The 20,167-nt window shown below is 41.2% G+C and overlaps 1 protein-coding gene across 1 annotated transcript in view; it reads right to left on the reverse strand.

The window, feature by feature from the left end:
• LOC145390425 (uncharacterized) overlaps positions 1-20,167 on the reverse strand; it is a 94,760-nt gene that overhangs the window by 35,672 nt on the left and 38,921 nt on the right. Inside the window, exon 6 of the mRNA XM_080265354.1 lies at positions 745-829. Within this exon, the coding sequence (XP_080121480.1) occupies positions 745-829 (85 nt within the window). The remainder of the gene's footprint in view (positions 1-744; positions 830-20,167) is intronic.

A 20,167-nucleotide genomic window follows, 5' to 3' on the forward strand; every position in this document is an offset into this window, starting at 1 on the left:
TAATAATAATAATAATAATAATAATCAGTAATATAATAATAATAATAATAATAAACTAATAACAATAATAATAATAATAATAATAATAATAATAATAATAATAATACCAACCAGTAAAATAATAATAAAAATAATAATAATAATAAAATAAAAAATAACAATAACATCCAACACCACTACTAATAAAACAATGAAAAACAGTAATATCAATAAATATCAATACTTTTCGTTCACAATCTCCCTTTCCCTAACGTAGTCAACAAAAGATACGAAAAGAAAAAAAAAAATCCACTGTTTTACCTATAGTTTCAAGGTGACTAGACTTGACCGTTGCTTTCCGTTATGCTTCGGTCTGTTTAGCTGTCTCACTATCTTTCGTTCACCCCTTCCGTATGAGAACGTCTTTTTAGCTTTCAGTACAGCTAAGATGAGGGATGTGTAGTTAGCTTTGCACAGATCTCGCCTAGAGAGAGAGAGAGAGAGAGAGAGAGAGAGAGAGAGAAGCATCAATCAAGCAACCATATCGTCAACAGAATCGTCTCGGCATCGGGAAAAAAAAAAAAAAAGGAAAGGAAAAAAAAATCTGCCCATGACGCGTCTCCACCTCCAGTGTTGGTTTATGTGGAACTGGCCCTGAGGCAACCCCTTGTTCGTGTGGCCAGAGATCAGGACCAAAATATCGATGAAAGTGCTGATCGATTTCAAAATTTGCCGACGCTACTGCTGATGTGTTGCCAAATTGATGATGAAGACGATGATGATGAGGAGGAGGAAGAGGAGAAGGAGGATGAGGAGGAAGAGGAGAAGGAGGATGAGGAGGATGAGGAGGAAGAGGAGGAGGAGGAGGAGGATACGATGGTGTGGTGGTGGTGGTGATGATAATGTTGATGCTTGTGTTAATGTCATTGTTGATGATGATAATGATGATGATGATGATGATGACTGATAAATATCGTCATATGATAGTGAAGGATGTGGTGATGACCATGATGACTATGATGGTAAAACAAATGACTGTCACATCGGTTAAAAAAAGAAATAGTGTGTGTGTGTGTGTGTGTGTGTGTGTGTGTGTGTGTGTGTGTGTGTGTGTGTGTGTTTAAATAGTTAATGCATGTACATATGGGAGTGTAAGTAACTAATTTAGGTCATCTGTGCGAGGGTACGGGTGTAGGTGTGTGTGTGAATGCGGGTGTATGTGCGTTTGTGTGCATGAGTGTGTGTATGTGTGTGTGCGTATATGCGGGTATGTGCGCCTTCTTGTGTGAGTCAGATAAGGGTGTGCGTGTTTATGTGCGTGCATGTGCACTTGTGTATGCAACCCAAGGACGCCTGTAACAAGTGTGCACAGGGTATCATGTACACGTGTATCCAGATGACGACCATATGTATGCAAATGAGTGAAAGGCGTGTGTGTGTGCGCATCCATCCCGCCTGCACTCACATACGCATACATACATAAATACATACATACACACACCTGCAAGAACCACCTGCTTTCGGTACACACTCTTACCATGTGTGTGTGTGTGTGTGTGTGTGTGTGTGTGTGTGTGTAAACAGGGTTGTGTATGTATATGTTTTATTATATGAGAGTGTAGCTGTTAAGAAGACAAAGTAGGTCAGAAGAAACTTGTGTATTTACCATATAGAAAGAAAGCCTGCAGTGTGTCTCTTGCAAATAATAATAATAATAATAATAATAATAATAATAACAATAATAATAGCAGCAACAACCTGCACAACAACAACAACAACAACAATAATAATAATAATAATAATAATAATAATAATGATAACTGAACACAAGGCCAATTCCTTTCACAATGCCTGGACACAGTGTTTAAAAAAGATGGAAATTCATATGCATAAAAAAAACATACTGAGGAGCTATGTTTCAGAGGTGACTATCTGTATTTAAGAAAGTTTCAGGATACCAAATAACTCGCGTATTAGAAAGCTGGTGAGAAAAAGAGCTGAGAGTGTGTAGAGGTGTGTAGGGATGTGTGTAGGAGTGTGTAAAGGTGAGAATGGGTGTGTGTAAGAGTATGTTTAAATTTGTGTAAGGACTGTGTGAAAGGAGTGTCTGTAAGATCATGTGTGAGTAGGAGTGAGAGTGAATGCAAGGTTTACAGGGTCATGTGTAAGATTGTGTAAGTGGGAGTATAAGGCGCTGTAAATAAAACTACATATAATCCTGCTTAAGACTGAGTGTAAATTAGACTGTAAATAAAATCGTAAAACTGTCTGTAGGTAGGACTGAAACCTGTAAGTACCAGTGAGTGTGTAAGTAGAATTATATGCAAAATTGATTCTGTGCAAATCTAGGTAAAACCGTCTGAATCCGGGGTGATTTTGAGTGTAAGTGACCGTCAAGAGAACCACTTCCTGCTTTTTACCCTAGAAGACTCGTAAGTACTGTGTGTGTGTGTGTGTGTGTGTGTGTGTGTGTGTGTGTGTGAACAGACGAGCGGACGCATCGGCAAACATGGTCTCCGAAGTTGAAACACACACACACACACACACACACACACACACACACACACACACACACACACAGAAAAGCGTCATCTTCATAAATAAATACCTATTGGGACAGCCTCATTTTTTTCACTGGTGTTGAAAGTGAAAGGAAAAAAATAAAAGCCAATTAGAAAAAAACAAAAGGAATTAGTGAAGGAAAGACGCCATGACAGGACATAACAAGAGAGGTGATGCAATGAGGAGCAGGGGTCTAGAAAATAAGTGTTGCACGAGATAATGTTGCAATGAGAGAGAGAGAGAGAGAGAGAGAGAGAGAGAGAGAGAGAGAGAGAGAGAGAGAGAGAGAGAGACTTGAGGGAAGGATGGAGCGAGGGAGGGACGAAATGAGTGCTAAGATGTGGAATTAATGAAGAGAGAGAGAGAGAGAGAGAGAGAGAGAGAGAGAGACTTGAGGGAAGGATGGAGCGAGGGAGGGACGAAATGAGTGCTAAGATGTGGAATTAATGAAGAGAGAGAGAGAGAGAGAGAGAGAGAGAGAGAGAGAGGAAGCTAGAGAAAAGGGCGGATATAGGGAGGTGTGGCTCGTGTACCAGCCTGTGACGGTAATAAAGAGGGAGGGGGAGGGAGGAAAGGAGGAACGTAGGTAAGTAGGGAGGAAAAGAGGTTGGTAGGTAGGTAGGTAAGCAGGGAAGGTGTGAGTAGGTGGGTAAGCAGGAAAGGGGTGAACAGGTGCGTAAGTAGGAGGGGAGGTTAGTAGGGAAGGAGTGAGTAGGTGGGTAGGCAGGCAGGTAAGTAGGGAAGGAGTGAGGAATGGAAGAAAGTAGAGATGAAGGGAGATAGAGAGAGATGGAGAGAAAGGAAGGAATAATGGATGGATGGAAGAGACAATGAAACGAGTGAAGACAGAAAGAGAAAAATGAGGGAAAAAAGAAAGGAAAAAATTAAACGGAGGGAGGGTATTAGGAAGGGAAGGAGGAAGGAATGAAATAGACAGGAGGGGAAAGGAGAAACAGAGCGAGAGAGGAGGAGGATGACAGGAACAGAAAAACTTAAGGAAGGAAGGTAGGTACGTAGGTAGGGAGGGAGGAAGGTAGGTGGCTAGGTAGGGGTAAGGAGGGAGTTATGGAGAGATGGGTAAGTAGGGAGGAGGGCAGAGAATGAAGAAAGAAGGAAGGAAGGAAGGAAGGAGGAAAGAGGAAGGAAGGAAGAAGTGGGCAAGGAACACAGACAACTGATAGCAAATAAAAAAAAGACCTTAATCAACTCATCAAATTCAATCCTTTCATAACTTAATCGATCCAGAAAAATCAATCCTTTTATACCTTAACAATAAAATTAAAAGCTAATTCATTCACAGTCCTCGCATTCCACTTCGTTCATCCAAGGGCATCAAACAGAATTACGTAACACTCAATTAAAATGCCAATGTCACTCGTATGCATATGAATAAAAATATATAACACACTAAAACATGCTCTCTCTCTCTCTCTCTCTCTCTCACACACACACACACACACACACACACACACACACACACACAAACCAAGCATCCCTCTATCAACACAAATACACACACATACGCAATACCACAGACTATAACACCTATACGGGCGCCGTGGACCAACACACTTATCAACCCCCCCCAAAAAAAAAAGGAAAAAAGACAGTGCGGATTTACTCCGAATGATGCATGACGTTTCTTCTCTGTCTGTCTGTCTGTCTCTCTCTCTCTCTCTCTCTCTCTCTCTCTCTCTCTCTCTCTCTCTCTCTCTCTCTCTCTCTCTCTCTCTCTCTCTCTCTCTCTCTCTCTCTCTCTCTCTCTCTCTCTCTCTCTCTCTCAGAATGCCTCCCTAGATGTAAAGGTTGAAAAACAGGGAACAGAAGTCTGGACCATTTCCTGATGACCGTTCCTCTGTTTTCATGTTTTTCTTTTATCATTCCATTTTCCTTTCAAGAAAATACCACCGAAAGATTTTGCAATACATTTTTCACTGTCCCTTTTATACATCATCATCATCATCATCATCATCATCATCATCATCATCATCCTGGCCTCTTTTCCCACCCAAGTATGCAATAAGATACATTTACTTAACATTATCTCACTTTTTTTTTTTTCCTTTTTGCACTTTCCACCTCATTTCACCGTCAACCAACAATCCCTTTTTGTCAAGAGAGCATAAATAACCTCTAATCGACGTGTATTTAAACATTTTCCTATTTTTCCTGTCAAGTCATTTTTTGTCTCATGTCATAACAGGCGCGCATAATTTTCCTCCAGTCACCCATTACACCGCACTGGTTCACTTTGTTCTGCGTTCAGTGTTATTGTTCTCGTGGCTCTTGTCTTCGCTAAACGCATTCCGAACACACACACACACACACACACACACACACACACACACACACACACACACACACACACGCGTCACTATTTACACTGCACAATGACACATAAAACAGAACTAATGAAGAAATGAACACAAAAGAGGAAGGACGCTATGTCGTGATTAATATGCGTGTATAACTAAGAATAAACATTGTCTCTTTAATGTTTATACTCTTGTAATGATAAATAAACATCTTAAAATTTATTCAGGAGGAAGACTGATCGCAGGAAGAGATATATATATTGTAGAAGGATTATTGCAATATTACATACATGATCTTTTTGAGATTTCGATTGGTAAAATAACTAAATATATCCTTGTCTGATATTTACTTTCATGGGAGGCTCACAGCAACAAAATATTTATATGTTCGTGGAAGATGTGTTAAAAACAAAAATAACTTCCTTGATGGCTATAGTCTTGTAATTAATGATCTCTGATATTTGTTTTCACGAAAGATCGATAATAATCTACATTCGTGAAAGAAATATGAAATATAAGCATCCTCTACGATATCTGTACTAATATTATAACAAACATCTTTCATTTAATACCACTCTCTGGCCACCCTTCACATGATGCAGCGTCAGGCAATACAGACACATACTGAATAATGGTATAATCTCCCAACATTAAATTCGTATAGATATTTGCTATTACTTACGCTGTCTCTACGCATCACTGAATATTACCCTGACTGACAAAAAACACTCTAGCAGGTTATGATGCTAGGGACAGGGTTTAAATGGAAGGATAAAAAGTTGGGTACAGTGTGGTTGAAATATGTTTGAATGGAGACGGAGGTGGTACTGTGTGTGTGTGTGTGTGTGTGTGTGTGTGTGTGTGTGTGTGTGTGTGTGTGTGTGTGTGTGTGTGTGTGTGTGTGTGTGTGTGTGTGTGTGTGTGTGTGTGTGTGTGTGTGTGTGTGTGGCAGTATGAAGAGTAGGAGAGTGTGGTGTGGTAGTGTGAGGTGTGGAAGTGTGTAATGTAGAAATGTTAGGTGTGACAATGTTAGGGGCGATAGTGTGAGGTCTGGCAGTGTGAAATGTGGCAGTGTGGATTGCTGCAGTGTGAAGCATGAACTGCGTGGTCTGGTAGTATGAAGTGGCAGTGTGTGGTGCTACTGTTAAATGTGGCAGTGTGAGGTGTAAGAAGTAGCAGTATGAGGTATGACTGAGAGGTGATGGTGAAGTGTGGTAGTGTGGTGTGTTGCAGTATGAGGTATGACTGTGAGATGTGATGAAGTGTGATAGTGTAAAAAATGTGTGAAGTGTGCCAGTGTGAAGTATGTGTATAGTGTGTAGAAGTGTAGCAGTGTAAGGTGTAAATTATTTCGTATTTTTAAAAACTGTAGGGAGGGACGAACACTGAGGGCAAGACCATACGTAATAATTCTTCTTACAAATAAAAAAGTGCTCGGAAGTTCACGTTCATATAAAAATAAATAAAAATAACTGAGACTGCCGATAACTGATTTAGAAGTCGATAAAAATAAAAAATAATAACCTAGGCAACAATAACTCTTTAGTCGAGTTACATATACAAGACGAAAAATTATCCACTGTAAGCATTATCATTTTTTTTCTTACAATTAATTTGGCTTCTCCAGTACTTCAAAAAAATTAGGTAAAAAATACTAAGCCAGTCCTTGTAACGTCCTCCCCTGTGGCGTAAGGACCCGGGGCTAGGCTAACTCCACTATATTAAAGGGCAGATGACCAACCTACGCTCCTAATGGCACTACGATAAAAAAATATATATATTAGATGTTTCTTGGAGATTCGAAACGATGCGTAACTCCAGCTTTTGTCTTGAACCATTTGATAACTAAGAAATAACTAGAAATAACTTGTGGATTATCTTTTCATGCCGATAATAACTTCGAAACTGATTAATACCGATAACAGTTTCCGATAAGAACTGTTCTGTGATATGGCGAGGTGTACACTGCCTTTAGCGCACACACGTACACGGACACGTACACACACACCGGCGACTGTGCACACACTAAGCACTGCGGGCGCGACAGCCGGTGGTTAGAAAGCTTGCCACACACACACACACACACACACACACACACACACACACATACACACGGAGGCTTCAGCTGTCTAACTCTCCTTTTCCCTCTTCCCGCACCCCACCCTCTACTTCCTCTCTCTCTCTCTCTCTCTCTCTCAATGTCTCCTAATCACCGTTTCTTCTCTCACTTTCTCCCGTCTTTCTCCCTGTCCATCCACCGCCATAATTACAGTCTGTTTCAGTCGATGTCTTTATGTCTCTCTCTTTTTAATTTTCTCCTCTGGTAATTTCGTTTTTTCAGAGCTCGAGACCCAAACAATATATATATATATATATATATATATATATATATATATATATATATATATATATATATATATATATATATATATATATATATATATATATATTGGAAGAGGGTGCCTTATTATAATTTTGATGGTTCTTTCTTTCATCATCATCATTACTATCATCATCATCATTACCTTCATCAGTCATCATCATCACCTTCAGCATCATTGTTATCATCCTCTTTGTCATTATTATTATTACTGTCTCACCATCATTATCATCATCGTCATCATCACTTTATTCCCACTTAAAACTGGAATGGATAATATCTAGAAACGAGAAATAAAATAAAGACAAAAAAAAATCTAAAAAGCAAAAAAGGAAATATCTTCATTCTCTTTTACTTTCTCTTCTACATCTTGCTCGTCCTCCCGTTCAATGAATATCGTCTTTTTTTGTCATTAATTTAAGATCACTTTTCTCTTTTTTCTTCGTTCTTAAATCGTACCGGAAGGAGTAGTGGGTGGGGAGAGAGTCTTTAAGTTCAGCGTCTTGCCTATTATCGCTTCTTCTATTGCAATTTCTTGGTGAATTAAGATTTATTTCAAGGTGATTACATCGTCTTCAGGTATCCAGTATAAAATAAATGCCATCCTATTGAAAGGGGTTACAATAGCATAGTTTCTCTCTCTCTCTCTCTCTCTCATACCGTAAACCAAGCGTCGTGTCTCCAGCCCCAGAGCCCAACCTTTAATTACCACATTCTTAAACCCCTAAAATAGAGTAGTTCCGCCCCTCCCCAAGCCCCCCCCCACCCCTTCCCACCCCCTTGTCACCTCCCCATGCCCCTCCCACCCCTTTCCCACCCCATTTGCCTTCCCCCCCTGTCACCTCCCCATCCCCCTTCCCCTTAAAAAAAAAACACACACACAAAAAAAAACCACCGTGACTTCCTCTCCTTCCGTGACCATACACCTGAAGTTCCTGTTTTCGAAGCCACCTGTTCCTGGCTCCTCTCCTGTTTTTTTCCTGTTTGTTTTTCTGTTTGGGGAGTCCTGGGCCGTTTCTACGTGAGTGATGAATATTGATGATGATGATGAAGATGATGATGATGGTGGTGGTGATGTTTATTTTTCGACAATGAAGAGTGAGCATGATGATGATGATGATGATGATGATGATGATGATGTCCACCTGCCTCTCGTGCCTACCTACCTCTCTTGCCTACCTACTTGTCTGTCTCTCTTGCCTACCTACCTCCCTTGCCTACCTATCTCATTATCTCTCTTGCCTACCTACCTCTCTTCCCTACCTACCACTCTTGCCTGCCTACCTCTCTTGCCTATATACCTCTCCTGCCTACCTACCTCTCTTACCTACCTACCTCTCTGCCTACCTACCTCTCTGCCTACCTACCTTCCCCCCTCAGCCCGGGAAGAGAAAGCCTTACCTTCTGGGACACAATATAGGGAAAATAAATATGATAATCGGGGAATAATTATCGGATAGAAAAACAATAGAGAAACACTTGATATTAAAAAAAAAAAAAACACACTCGTAGTCCATACTGGGAAAACAATAACGCCGAGAGAGAGAGAGAGAGAGAGAGAGAGAGAGAGAGAGAGAGAGAGAGAGAGAGAGAGAGAGAGAGAGAGAGAGACGGAATCTTAATCACCAAAGAACAATTACCATATATACACACACACAAAAAAAAAAAACGAGAAAGAAAAGACAAACAGACGCCCGACACAGCATATAAAAAAAAAAACAGATTCGAATACCACAGGAAAAACAATTACCCTCCACGATAAGGGAAAAAAAAAAAAAAAAAAAAAAAAACTCTCCTGTTCATTGTTCAGGAGACGAGGTTCAGGTTAAAGCCAATAAAGAGATAAATAAAAACAATAAAAACAAGCTTTCACTCAGACGGGCGTTCATCCTTTCACACGCACATACTAAGAAAAACGTACACACAATTGCATACACGTCAGTAGGACACATGTACATATCAGTAAGACGCACATACAAAATCCTCAGGACACACGTACATATCAATCAACACAGTACGTAGGTAAAAACGTACATACAAACATTTATAAATTACAAATGTACACAAATACAGAACATTCACGGGTTTAACTAACACATACATAAACACACATATTAATAAGACACTAACGCACACGTCAATAAAAACACACACGGATCAATACAACAAACATACTTACATATATCGGAAACACACACACACACACACACACACACACACAATAAAAACATACACAAGGAAAAAAATGTCTAATTAGTCTGCATCTACAAAAATATGTATATTTAACTAGAAATTTGGTGGCAGTTGTTTGTGTTTATGTTTATGACAAGATACTGTTTTCGTACACACACACACACACACACACACACACACACACACACACACACACACACAGAGTACCCCCTACCGCACTCACACAAGCGCCCCCAAACAGACAAAAGAAAAGAGATACATATTATGGAAGCAAACACTCACAAACACCCTCAGCTTTCTCTCTCTCTCTCTCTCTCCCATGTTTGCCATCAGCTTAACGAGAGAAAACAATACATTCGTGGGTAAGATTCGGGATTGTCAGACCACACACACACACACAAAGGGAGAAAATAAGTGAAACGATACGATAATGTACCTTTGTATATATATTACATACATCTTATATACCTTACATACTATATACCGTAATCATATACATTATACAGTATACTATATTTATACACCTATCACGTTAAAGTGCTCACCTAGCTCCTCTATCGATACTTCTCCTGCTCAGTTCGTTCAAGCTGACTAGGATAATCTACTCCCCCTCATACCCTTCTCTCAGTCTTGCTTTCTCTTCCTTATTTCCTCAACAACTTCATCTCAACACACTTCCCTCATTAACCTCCCATTCACCAAGCGTACCACTTCACTCCCTTAATTAGCCCTTCATTCTCCAGGCGTCACACACGTCGCTTTCATAATTAACCTCTCATTCACCAGGTATACCACAAGTCCAAACCATCTCAGCGCAACATCGTCAACCACCATTACTGTCAAGAGCAGAGTTATTTTTCCCCACAACTGCAAGCACAAACACACACACACGCGGGTTAATTACAGAGCACAAACACACACACGCAGGTTAATTACGAACATTCCTAGGTGATTAGTGAGGGCAAAAACAAGCATATTTAACGGGGACGTGTGCTTCCTATAGGGCACGCCTTGCCTCTCCTTCCGCTCATTAACTTTCCAAGGGAAGTGTTTTGGGTGGGGTTGAGGAAGGAAGGGGAGAGAGTGGGGAGGAGTGAGAAAGGGGAGAGAAGGAGGGAGTTGGGGAGGGAATGAGAGAGGTGGAGATGGGAGGAATGGAGAGAGATATTAACGGAGAAGGAGAGGGATGGAAAGATGGAGGAAGCTAGGGAGAAAGAAGAATGCAGACGTGGGAGGTAGGTGAACAAGGAAAGTGAGAAAGAGTGTGACGGTGAGGGATAAAAAATGAAGAGAAGAAAGGAGTTAGGAAGGGAGTGAAAGGGGCGGGATGGGAGGGGACAGATGCGTTAGGAGGGGGGAGGAGGATGGAGGGAGTTACGAGGGAAATAACACAAGTGGGAAAGCCAGAAGGGAAGGAGGGGTAGATGAAACTGAAAGGAATGGATGAGGAATGGAAGAGAGAAGTAGGATGACAGAGAGAGAAAGAGAAGGGTGAAGATGGGGGAAGATGAGTTTGCACGGCAGGGAGGAAGGCTTAAGAGGGAAGGTGAGAAGAGGAGAAAAGGAGGTAATTACGACATGAAGGAGAGGGATGACGATGAAGAAAGTGGATGGAAAACGTAAGGAATGGGAGGAAAGACGAATAAGGAAGGAGGGAATAGGGAAAGACAGAGGAGAATGGGAAGGGGACGAGAGGCGGAGATGACGAAGAGGAGGAGGCCGGGAAAGGCATGGAAAATGAGCCACGGGAGAAATGGATAACTTAGGAAGGGAAACAGAGGAGTAAGGAAGAAGGAAAGAAGTATAAGGAAGGTAAGGGAACGGAGGAAAGGAGATGTACATGTAAGAGGAAGTGAGAAATGGGTAAGGAGGAAGAGAAAAGTAAGCGGAAAGTAGGTGGAAAATGTAAGGTATGAGAGGGGAGACTGATGGGGAGGGGAAACAATGGAAGAGATGGATGGGGTTTGGGAGGGTAGGAAAAATGATGATGGAAGAGTTTTGTGGAGCATTATGAGGATGGAACAAGGATGGATGGGATAGTTATGGATGTAAGGATGGGTGAATGGATGGAAAAACAGACGGACAGATAATTAGATAGACAGGCAGATACATAGGCAGATGGACAGAGAGACAAATGGATGGATGGATGGATGGAAGAGTTTGATGGGGATGAGGATGAAAACGAGGAACAGGGCTAGATATGTATACAAGGATGGATGGATGAATGAATGAAAAAACACACAGATAGAGGGATGGATGGATGCTTGGATGGAAGAGGCTATAAGTAAAGAGGCATTTCTGATCATGATGCTGACAAAAAACAAAAGGTAGGAAAAAAGGCAAAAGAAAAGGAATGTTCTTTGTCTACATATACCTAACAATAATGAAAAAAAAAATTATTAGTGTCTGTAGTATATATTATTTCTATTCTTGAGTGAAAGTACCCTAGACAATGCTATAGAAAAAAATGACAAAAAAGATCCTGGTAAATGCTGATTACTATTTTCTAAGCCTGGACTCCAAAGACATTTAGTATTGTCTTAGGGGAAATAAAAGACAATTGTGTAAATCCAGTGATGTGGTGATTTGGCAAGAAATATCAAAACTGGTTCTTAGACTGAGGGTAGAAGTGTGCCGCGGTCGAGAGAGGGAGAGAGAGAGAGAGAGAGAGAGAGAGAGAGAGAGAGAGAGAGAGAGAGAGAGAGAGAGAGAGAGAGAGAGAGAGAGAGAGAGAACTAGGAATTTTAAGCTACAGTCCTACCTCAGCTACAAATCTCACTAACACAACTACAGGTTATATAAAAAAAGAAAAAGAAAACAAAGGCCTACATCTCACACATTTTTTTTTAATTTATCACCGAAATGAAACAGCCATTGTGAGTCATTTTCTCATGGAACGATGATCATGGCATTTTCCTCTCCTAGTCATCTCAGTATTGTCCACCTCTCTCTCTCTCTCTCTCTCTCTCTCTCTCTCGTCATCCTCTGTGCATTCGTGGAAGTTAGCTTTTTTTTCCTATTATAACGTGAAAAGATTCCAGGGGTGACTTTGCTTAAACTATTTCGCAATTTAATCGATCCATTATATTGGGAAAATGATGCAACTGGTTTCCCCCCCTTTTCTCCCCCCACGCCCCCCCTTTCCCCCTCCCCTCCCTCACCACCCCATCCTCGATCCCCATTCCCCCCCACCCACATTCCCCACCTCCTCCTAGCACCCACCCCCTTTCCTCTCTTTCCCCTTCCCCTTCTCTCCTTCCTCCCTCTTCCTTTCCCCTTCCTTCTTCCTTCCTCTTCCCTTCTTTCTCACTTTCCTTCCTCCCTCCTTTTCCTCCTGTCCCTCCTCCTTCCTTCCCCTCGTTTCTTCCTTCTCTTCTTCCTCCTCCTTCCCCCTCCCTCTTTCCTCACCCACCTCCCAGGCCTACGCACTGCAAGTGATTGAGAGAGAGAGAGAGAGAGAGAGAGAGAGAGAGAGAGAGAGAGAGAGAGAGAGAGAGAGAGAGAGAGAGAGAGAGGTAAATATAGAAAAGTAATTACCTGCGATTACTACACCTGAAGTTTGGTTGCACACACACACACACACACACACACACACACACACACACACAATTATTCCCGTCTCCTATCACTGCAGAAGGTCCAAGTCGGGCTAAAACTGTTCTATCTTCACAATAAACATAATTATAAAATGTGGTGTAAATCCTTCATAATCTAAACAATTCCTCCTGCACGTATCATTTTCTCACTTGCTATTTAAACTTGTTTGAGAGGTCCAATAGCCAAATCAATACTGGTACCAAGCAACCTTCACATACCACCACCTGGACACCAAAATCCACAGTGGTGTTTATTGTAACCTGATTATGATTTCAAACTCCTTTCACCTCAGCTAGCGGCCGAGTGTGGTTGAACTAGAGGGTTGATTTGACTAGTAACCAAGGAGACGCACTGCCACCTCACTGACGGTATGGTATTCAGGTTGTTATTGGACCAGTGCCGTCAGATGAACACAAAGGGGAAATAACTGTACTGTATTCGTGTGATGGGTAATAAAAAAAAAAATGATATTGCTATGAATGTGTCACCTTGATTAAGAGATTTTTATTTTTATGAGTGACCAGTCGGTTTTAACAATCTCCCTCTCTCTCTCTCTCTCTCTCTTTCTCTCTCTCTCTCTCATCGTCAACAAAAAGGCCACCCAACAATGAGGCATTATCATTGTTCTAACGAGAGTGGACGGCATGTTATTGTGCAACGAGGAAGGCGACTCACAGAACTATTTTTATTTTTCCACTAAATGCGGAATCTCTCTCTCTCTCTCTCTCTCTCTCTCTCGTCAGTGGCCGGATGGAAATTAGGGTAAACTGTAAATTGAAGAGAGTGGCCCAAATTAGTAACTGTGCCTAAAAATTAATGAAAAACGCCTTGCATGATAATGTAAATTACTCAAAGAATCATAACTTTCCAACTCTTTAGTGTCTTCATCCCCTGAGGCTCTCCTAAACTGAAGCTGAAGATGATGTTGATGATGATGATGATGATGATAATGATGAAAAAATAATAATAAGCTTCGAGAACGAAAAAAAAAAAAAGACTAATTCTAAACCTGATTTTACGTATTCGTCAAACTTTACTGTGTGTGTGTGTGTGTGTGTGTGTGTGTGTGTGTGTGTGTGTGTGTGTGTGTGTGTGTGTGTGTGTGTGTACTTTAATGCTATTGCGATTTTAATATATTTTCGATGTTGAGTTTCTTTTTCGGGAAAGGGGGGGGGGGGTTCGAACACACGGCCTCTCACATCGACATGCTGACGTACGATGCGTGAGTTTGTCTGTTTGGCGAGTTATCCTTGGCATTTCGTCTGTGCTTTGTTTGTCTGTCTATTCTGGACACACACACACACACACACACACACACACAGAAAGAGAGAGAGAGAGAGAGAGAGAGAGAGAGAGAGAGAGAGAGAGAGAGAGAGAGGAATGCCAAGCCCGGATATACTCTACTTCCCTCAATGTCCGTCGGAAGTTGACTATTAAGGGACAATTACCCATTTCATACTCAAATGGAAGGTTAATAGTCAAGGGTAAGGTTAATAGGGATAATACACACTCCACAGCCTCTGGGATATTGATATTGGGTTAATTTGTAGTTGTAAAAATATATATATAACAATTTCTGATGCTTAAAATCCAATATACTTGTAGCCAGCACGAGTTTCTGTCTGATATGAGTTGAAATATAACACCAACGCCTGTCCTCTTCTCGCGTCATGAAGCTGGCTAACACCTTTTCTTATGCGATTTATTTTGCTTATTTCTTGCCCAAGGGAAATGATGATCTGTGCTGATGCTCTACTGTCTTACACTGCCATCAAAATATTCCGCAAAATTAAGCGCTTCTCATATCAGCAAAAAAGGTCATCAATTCTGACTGTATCTAGGTTACTGCAAGTTTATGTATGAGGAAATAACTACATACTTCACTCAGTTTAATAATAATAATAGTAATAATAATAATATTAATAATAATAATAATAATAATAATAATAATAATAATACCTCTCTATACTTCCAATCAACCCTCATCCCTCCAATTAGCTCTGAGGGGCGATCTAGAATATTCCTCAGTAATACCTAGTGCCACAAAAGCCTCCTGTTTTCCCCTTTAATTAAATCGAGACAGGTACCACGGGACAGGTGAGGGAGGCGTGGGAAACAGAGGGAATGAAGCCGAGACAACCAGGTAACGAGAATACCTTATAACACCTGGCTCCCCATCACGTCACATCACGCTGCCCTCCCCCCTCGGTCGTGAAGGGAGGCTCTGGTGTTGCACAATGGTTGCAAAAGGATGAGTTTTCCCGTCACTCTAACCTTCTGATTGCTCGACTTCTTGCAGTTAAATAAAATCGTCCGGTGTTAGCTTAAAATCCCAGGTTTTTATTCTAAATTTTTGAAGCCTCTGAATGTCAAAATATCTCACAGTAAAAAAAAATGGAATCAGGTTGCATAAAATAAATTGCACCAAACAGCAAAAAAAATCAAAACTGTGCCATGGGTCTCCTTTGAAACACGTGGTTATATCATATTAGCTATGAGAAAGAAGAGAGAGAGAGAGAGAGAGAGAGAGAGAGAGAGACATTATCCAACGTCCTTGGCTCTCTCCAATTATTTTCACCTATGAGTTTCTAACCACAACTCTCTCTCTCTCTCTCTCTCTCTCTCTCTCTCTCTCTCTCTCTCACGTCTAGATCTGTTCAGAGTGAGAAAAATAACACCACACTCTCCCACACTTACTTTTCCTCTCCCTCTGTCACTTTTCTTCCTCTCACCCATTCCTCCTCTCCCTCCTTCACCTCTCCTTCCATTTTTCATCATTCTCCTTTCCCTCCCACATCTAAATCCCTTCTCTCTCATTCATTTTACACCTTCTCGCCTGTCTCCTTTTCACGCTATATTCCAACTTCCTACCTTCCTTCTTCCATCTCTAATTCACCCACTCTCTCTCTCTCTCTCTCTCTCTCTTCACCTTGTACTCGTCCCCCTCTCTCCACCACTAACCACCATGCTCTTCCTGACATCCATCTCCACTTCCTACCTACCCTACTCTTCCCTCTTCCAGTGTCAGTTCCCCCCCCTTCCTATTCCTCCTCCCGCTCCTCCTCCTCCTCCTCATCATCATCATCATCATCACCTTAATCACCACCGCCATCACCATCATCATCATCATCATCATCATCATCACCATCTTCTTCACCATCACCACCATAATTATCATCTTATATTTTCTCTCTCTTCTTCCCGCCCCTCCTCTTCCTCCTCCTCGTCCTCCTTCTCCCCCCCCCTTCCTTTCACCATCCTTCACCTTTACTTACACACGAAAAGAAATTGAAAGAATCCAATACGCAAAAACAGATGTGAAAATTCGAAAAAGGCACTTCAAAACTCAGCCTGTCTCACCTTCCATTATTTCACTGATTTTTTTCTCTCTAAAATGTAAGGAAAAGAAAAAGAGAGAGAGAGAGAGAGAGAGAGAGAGAGAGAGAGAGAGAGAGAGAGAGAGAGAGAGAGAGAGAGAGAGAATATGTAAACGAAGAAATATGATACAGAATATAAGACAGAAAGGAAAGCTGCACCTCAAACCAATTTACCAACGAAAAAACAAAACAAAACAAAGAAAGACAGCTAACAATAAACAACAGGAAACAGCATCCAATCCCACTCCCCATGACTCAAGCACTCGATCCCCCTTTAATAAGCTTCGAACACCCTAACCAACACCCTCGATACAGGATCCTACACCCACAGGATACATAAAATACAGTACCAATCGGCCATCAAGGGAATTACAGACGGGGAGGTACAGGAGGAAGAGCCAAATACAGGTAGAAATTACAGAAAAATGCAGGTAATTTGAGGTGAAATTTGCATGGCTTGATCTCAGGTTTTATTCGTGACTTGATCTGAGATTGGTCGGGAGGAGGGAGGAAAATGAGGGTGGGAGGAGATGGAGAAGAGATGGAGGGAAGGAGGCTGCGAGAGAGGGAAAGAAGGAGAGAAAGAGCAGGAGACGAAGACAGAGAGGAAAAGGAGGGTGGGAAGAAAGGAGGAAGATAGGGAGGAAAGGAGGCTGAGAGGGATAAAAAGGATGAAAGAATGAACAAGAAAGAGAGATAGAGTGGGAGGAAAACTGGAAATGGGAAGGGGTGGAGAGGAGGAAGAAATGGAGGGAAGGAGAAAAGGAGGGTGGATCAAAGGATGAAAAGAAGAAGAAGAAAATTGAAGAGAAAAAAGGAAGAGAAGCATAAAAGGCAAGGGAAAAAAAAAAGATGTTACGGAGAGATGAAAAATATATTGTAGCAGAGGGAAGGTTAAGATGGAGTGAGTTGAAAGTGAAGAAAAGGAGAGAGAGAGAGAGAGAGAGAGAGAGAGAGAGAGAGAGAGAGAGGAATTAAAGAGAGAAAGGTAGTTAACAGTGTGCGAGAAGGAGATGGCATAAAAAAACAACAGAAAAAAGCTACTAACAGACAAAGAAAGTAAAAAAAAAAGGGAGTAAAGAATAAAAAGGGAGAACTGTGACGACACCCTGCAAAAGTGGGTGACAGCGACTGTGTAAAAAAAAAAATAATAATAATAAAAACAATAGTATTACAAGTACTGGAAGAAACCCCAAAACAATAGACACCAATGTAAAAAAAAAAAACAAAAAAAACAGTATATTCGAAGATGCCAAAACAATATTAACATTAACCTGCAAAATTATGAAATACAGATAGTTTCTAGTCTCTCTCTCTCTCCTTCTCCCTCCCTCTCTCTCTCTCTCTCTCACACACACACACACACACACACGCACAGGTACACTCATCCACTGACACACTTAGATACAGGCAAACATACAAACATGCCTTCATACACACACACACACACACACACACACACACACACACACACACACACACACACACACACACATTGTCACACTGGCCCACACCCTCACATCACCAGTAACACGTCGACACACTAACACGCCACAGCATCTCTCTCTCTCTCTCTCTCTCTCTCTCTCACACACACACACACACACACACACACACACACACACACACACACACACACAATCATCACCAGCATTTCGAAGTAAGTTGAAAGATGGATCTTGCTTCAATTATGGTATTTCCAAGGATGTCGATTTCACTCTTTACTTCTTCCATCAGAGTCACATTTCTTCTTTACAAGAGAGACTTAACATTCACGGTAAATAAAGATCCATTAGAGTTGCAGTTCTCGTGTCGCTAATAAAGTTACCAATTACCACATCTTGTACTTTCACTTCGACATTAAGCTCCAAATAAAAATAAATGAAAGAATAAATGAATGAATACAGTCCCAGTAAAAATATATGCGCATACACAGAAGAGAGTTCAATCCTCTTTACACACAATCAGACGGGTTATATGTGATGAGAGTCGATACTAGGACATTGCCTGATACTTTACGACATCGCTCACCACCTTCTATACTTTCACCAAGGCTTTCGGTTCCAGAGCAAAAACTAGAATGACACACACACACACACACACACACACACACACACACACACACACACACACATACTGACAACTATCCAGGGTCATTTTAACAGACTGGTTGGTGATTTGATGTATATTTTATGGTTCTAAAGATAAGCATACACACACACACACACACACACACACACACACACACACGCAGCCTGACGATATTTTAGACGTGATTTGGAGTAAACACACATACAGACTATAGTTGAAGCCAATTTACACACACGGCAAAAAAAAAAAATATCTGATATAAATTAAGATTATAACACATTTCAAGTGAACTCCCCAAGCTACTTTACATAATCTGATAATGGAAATGAACCGCAAAATACAAAATGAAAAAATCTAACAAACTCAGGTGGATTCATATAAAAAGACGGCGTCACATTTTAATTACACACTCTCTAGAAATTCGTGATGCTTGCAAGATTTTAAAATTTTCATACACACGCGCAAGAAGATGGACTAAGACTGTGACAAAACTATGACGAAAAAATAAAAAATAAAAAGATGATAATTTTAAACACGCAAACGGAACCAAACGTAGAGAAAGGTTTAGTTACACAAAGTTTGACGTTTTATAAAAATGGTGAGATTCCAAAAATGCACGAACACTCCTTGATGAATGAGAACTGAGGCAAAAAAAAAAAAAAAAAAAAATATGGGCCGATAAAAAAGAGAACACAGGCAAACGGAACCACACCTATAGAGAGTGTCGCTGTTTAATTACACACCTGGACTATTATCTTCGAGAACTGCAAGATAATAAGAAAAAAAAAAGACGCACACACCTGAAGAAGAGCAAGGACTGTAAATATAAATAAATAAACTCAAATAAACACATACACAAACGAAACTGAACAATACAGACTCTGGCAAAGTTTTATTACACACAGTTTGACGCATTACGAAGACGGTGAGGCTTCAAAAAGACACACACACATAAGCACACGCCGCAAGAACGAAGACTGCCACGAAAAATGATAAATAAAAACAGAACACCAACACAAGTCGAACCAGAACACACGTATAGGAAGCATCACAGTTTACACACAATATAACGTTCCAGGAAGCTTGTGAAAATCCAAAAAACGGCACAAACACACAGACGCGCGTCCACACACACACAGACAAACTCCCGCACGCGCCGACAGTGAGTGGAGTGGGGGAGCGACTGTTTCCCGACCCGCACAGCCACCCTCACGCGAGTGCTCGTGGTGGTGGGGGGAAGGGGGGGAGAGGAAAGTGGGGGAGAGGAAGATGGGGGTTCGACTAAGGGGGTGGGGGAGTAGGAACCTTCGGGAAAGAGAAAGGAGGGACTGAAGGGAGTATGAAGTACAAAGGAGTACAAAGAAAAGCAAACAGCAACAGATCTATCCATTTTTTCCAGGCTGGTTATTATTGGGTAGGTTATATCCATTTTTTCCAGGCTGGTTATTATTGAGTAGGTTATACTCAACGCAACTATCTTATGCGTCAAAGACAAGGCTAGCACAGCAGGAAGGACAAAATGGGAGGAGAGGTATGGGGTGAGGAATATCAAAGAGGGTTCAGGAGATGAAGGGGAGTTGAAGAGGGGCTTGTGGGTAGGGGGGACTTGGAAGGGAGGGGATGGGAGAGATGGGGAGGAGAGAAAGAAGGATGGACTGGGGAGAGAGGAAGGA

This window comes from Coenobita brevimanus, chromosome 14 (assembly GCF_032717465.1).
Source record: "Coenobita brevimanus isolate Jiangsu-jjx chromosome 14, ASM3271746v2, whole genome shotgun sequence".
Taxonomy (NCBI): domain Eukaryota; kingdom Metazoa; phylum Arthropoda; class Malacostraca; order Decapoda; family Coenobitidae; genus Coenobita; species Coenobita brevimanus.